Source organism: Etheostoma spectabile, chromosome 16 (assembly GCF_008692095.1).
Source record: "Etheostoma spectabile isolate EspeVRDwgs_2016 chromosome 16, UIUC_Espe_1.0, whole genome shotgun sequence".
In the NCBI taxonomy this organism is placed as follows: Eukaryota; Metazoa; Chordata; class Actinopteri; order Perciformes; family Percidae; genus Etheostoma; species Etheostoma spectabile.
Window position 1 is genome coordinate 1,558,482 of NC_045748.1, and position 4,327 is coordinate 1,562,808.

The 4,327-nt window shown below is 42.0% G+C and overlaps 1 protein-coding gene across 1 annotated transcript in view; it reads right to left on the reverse strand.

Annotated features, from left to right (window-relative positions):
• Window positions 1-2,153, reverse strand: part of arrdc1b (arrestin domain containing 1b) — a 41,712-nt gene extending 39,559 nt beyond the window's left edge. The window contains exon 1 of the mRNA XM_032539572.1: window positions 1,932-2,153. Coding sequence (XP_032395463.1) covers window positions 1,932-2,049 — 118 coding nt within the window. The 5' untranslated portion in view covers window positions 2,050-2,153. The remainder of the gene's footprint in view (window positions 1-1,931) is intronic.
• Window positions 2,154-4,327: the final 2,174 nt, after the last annotated feature.

Sequence of the window (4,327 nt, forward strand, 5' to 3'; positions counted from 1 at the left end):
GGGGGGGGGGACCAACAGATTCCATTGCTCTGGACGAAGATCAGTGAAGGAAAATATAAGCACTTTTCCAGTGATGGCTGAGAGTTACTGCGCAGCCTCCAACTGAGCTTGACGACGTTGTTGTGATGTGGGCAACCTGTCTGAAAGTTGTGAGTCTTCTGGTAGCTGTGCCAAGAGAAATCTCAATCATTCCCAATCAGCAGAGACGGAAAGCATAGCTATATGTTAGGAGATAACATGGACACATGGATCTGCCAACTATGAAACAGCAAGTCGCGTGGTTATTACACAATTGTTAGTCTACTTTTACAAAAACGTCTGCTACGAAGCCATAACATGAGCTACAAGGTAATAGAGCCTTTTATACATTGTAGAGTTTCTTTAGAAATAAATAACAGACTAAAGTCTTGAAACGCTTCAGATGTAAAGTTATTCACTGTCAAAGTGTAAAAACTGTTTTGTTTTATTCATTGTATCATAGCAACGGTGTGTATCCAGTTTTGCTTTTTGAATGAAGAGTAGATTACTGCCGTCTGCTGGTATGGAGTGTTATTTCCAGATCGTACATGCTAGTTGGCCATCCACTGTACAGTCTTTGCGGTGTGTCCAGGCACTACGTTTTGGCCAAGGCACAGGTGACGCCATAGTCAGCTTCATCACCACTAGTTCTTTGGCATCTGCCTTGTGTGTCAGCCCCAACAGAGCTCAGCACGAGTTCTGACTTCTGCTGTAACGCCATCTGCTTCAGGTCAGCCACTGACCGACAGACGATTGATCTTACATGCCTGACGTAGTTGATACTGGTGGGAATTCTAATTAATTACTTTACAAAAACCTAAATTTGTCCAAAACATTTCTTAAAAATATGGAATTTAGGACAAATCCTGTTTAATTTAAATCAACAAGAGCTTAAACTATTAACACAGATGCTATTTCTTCTCTGCTATTTTACAGTCACATTTAAAATGGAAAGTTGTTCTATTGTCATTCCAGCGTTGTACCCACCCTACAACTACTGTACTATGGGAATCTGTCACTGCAGTTTGGCACTTTTTGTAAGATCCTGATGATGAAACATGAAATGTTAAGATTTTTTGGTTGCCAAAAACCACCTGACCATCATTGCACTTTCCAGGAGCCCTCTTTATTTACTGTCCTTGTCAATGAACATACCTCTCTGCCAGAGTCCCTTTGAAAAAAGAGCTTTTAAAGTTGATAGCAGCCCTATTATCAGACAAGAATCCCCACAAAGATCGAACATACAATAGATTCTTTGTGTATACCTCCATGGCAACTCCAAAAGCTGCTCTCTACCTTGATAACCTACTTTACCCCTCATTGGCCCTCTAGTTAGCCTGAGATTTTGGCATTAGCCTATGTTTCAGTGTCGTTTCATACCGTATCACACTAATGAAAAGAAATACATTTCAATAAAGTGTCTGTTGTTCTGCTTTTTTGGAATGCTTCTCAAGTTACATCTCCAAACAGGTTGGTCAAAAACACAACATGGAAGCAAGCAACCTGTTAACAAGCAGGATGTGGTTCAGGGTGTGGGTTTGAAAGTGCTCGACTAGCGTGCAACAGCATCATCAACTTACTCAAATTGAACAACAGTCCACGGCGGCTGCTCGTGTCATTTGGAAGGGTGGAAAACGCTCCGTCCACTCCCAGCGAAGCACCACCAAAATCCGTCATGTCCGCACCACATTTTTACACGTTCACAGTCACAAAAATGAGCCATTAAGCCGACAGAGCAAACAGACAAGAGGCTGGTTTTTAGCCCTCTTTTCTTCCTCGTGTCTACCAGCACGAAGGAGAAGTTTATTTACACCAAGCCCTCGCCGCGCGCTTCACTGAACCAGACGGTGAAAGACTCGCTGACAACATTGCCCCTCTCCCCGTGTTGAATAACATGTTGAAGGGAAGCTTACCTTTGTACTGCAGCGAGTTGGCGGTCCTTATTTTGACAGTACCGCTAATGGACTCTCCCGGACCGTAAACCACTTTGTTGTTGGTAAAAGTGATATCAAATTCTTGAAGCTTTCCCATGGCTCCTTTCCGCTCGGCTACTCCGCCGCTCTACGGTGCGCGAGGAGGAGACGCTGCGCTCTCACCTGCTGCCGCGAGCCCCGGCTTAGAGACCAGTGACGTCACATTGACAACCCGGTGAAAGTAATGGGATGGATGAGAAGTGATGTAGGCCACCCTGTGGTTTATGGACTGAAAGTGAACGGGTCTCATGTAATTCAGTCGCAGGATCGTTTGGGTTAAAAGTCTCACGAACCGAAGCCGAACTAAACAAATTGCCTTTGTTGAACCGAATAGTCATCTCCCAGAACACATTTACCTATATGCTTTTGTATTTTATGTGACCGTTGAGCCTTCTGTTTATTTTTCATCAACCCTTGTGTTGTCTTCCCGTCAAAATTGAAAAGCAACACTTGTTGACGCTTTTATCCGTTTTTTTCTGTTTTCTTACGTTTTTGTCCCTTTTTTCAACACTTTTAAAGCTTTTTTTCAATGTTTCAATGTTTTTTTGACGTTTTCAACACTACGTAACACTAACTTATTAACTTTAGTTTTACAGTTATTTTTGGAATTTAAGGTCAATAAAGCTCATTTTTAGGAAAGTATAGCCTACCTAACGTTTGAGTTACAAAAGCAGAAATGAGGAATTAGTTAGACTGAAACTAAAGAAAAGTATGTTGATGGTTAATCACAGACTGGAATATGTCAACTTTTACTACTATGTCAAAAACACTTCAATTGCTATACAATTGAATAAGACACCCCAAAACGAATGAAAGTAGAGATTTGTAGCCTACTTGCCAAAGAGCGTTGTGTGGAATCAATCATGTTATTTTGGGGAATTACAAGTGGGGAATTAAAAAGAACATTGATAAAGGAAAACGGGTCAATTTGACCCGAGGACAACATGAGGGTTAAAATAGTGAGATAAGGGATAAAACACCAGTAAAAGTAAAGTGCTATGCCAATGTTGGTAATGGTATTTCAAGAGGTGAATTGACTTGTTACAATCTATATGTTTCAAAGTTTTTGAGGGGAACTAGTATCATAAAGAAAATGTAAGACCCCAGGCATAAATTCATATCCTTAATTTTGTTCATCCTTAAGATATGTTTGGCAAAGTATCTTTTGATACAGATGGCTGGATTCAGCTCTGTACAATGTGGCAGTAGCTCAGTCCATAGGGAGTTGGGTTGGGAACCGGAGGGTCACTGGTTCAAGTCCCTGTATGGACCAAAAAGAAGGGAGTGTGGAGAGATGCCACTTCACCTCCTGGGCTCTGCCAGGTGCTGTTGAGCAAGGCACCGTACCCTCCCACCCGCTCAGGGCGCTGGTTCGGCTGGCAGCCCACTCACTCTGACATCTTTCCATTAGTGCATGTATAGATCCTGAACGTGTGTGTGTAGTTCAGGACTGTGTGTGACTACTAACAAGTGTGGACACAGAGTGTAAATTGTAATTTCCCCATTGGGGATTAATAAACAGATTTAAAAAATGTGTGAAGTTTTCTTTATGCTAGAATACTCGCCGTGGGGTCATTTTATTGAACACAGATTGATTTAAAAAATGTGCAACACATAAGCACAAAACTGAAAACAAAGTGTGTTAGTCTTTGACACAGGGAGCCTTCTCAGGACCCTGTCTCCACCTTATCTTCTGAGAGTGCGTGCATTGGGTCCACATTCAGCTAGGTGGAGACACGGTCCTGTGGGGGACTACTCAGACCCACAGCTGTCTCAGTTTACGCTATTACAATAAGTTCTTTTTTTAAAACAGGAAGCCCGAGGCCTACTAAACAAAACATTTGAGCTTTCATGATACCGGTTGTGTCACACTTCCTGTTAGTAAGAGCACTATTCTGGCCTTTAGGAGACAAGAAATCGCTAGTGTTTCGGATCTACAGGGAAATATAGAGCAATAGGTTGGCTGTGAGTCTTTCATGTCAAGACAAGACTGAAATTACTAATTAAATTAAATTAAAGTAATTGCAGTCTTCAGGCTGGTATTTTCATTTCACCCACTAAATGCTCAAAACACAATATGAAAGAGCAAGAAAATGTCTCACAGTATTTCCCACACACTTCCCATCTCTGCGCATACTTCCTGTCTCTGACATCTGTCCTCTCTCTCTCTCTCTCTCTCTCTCTCTCTCTCTCTCTCCATCCTCTCACCAAGCTGCAAATATTTTTTGTAAATGCTATAACTGAGACAGATGTTTCCATAACGACAGACAAACACCACGGTTGCCACGTTACTGCCCGTATCCATGGAAATCGGGTGCCACGATCTGGTATAAAAA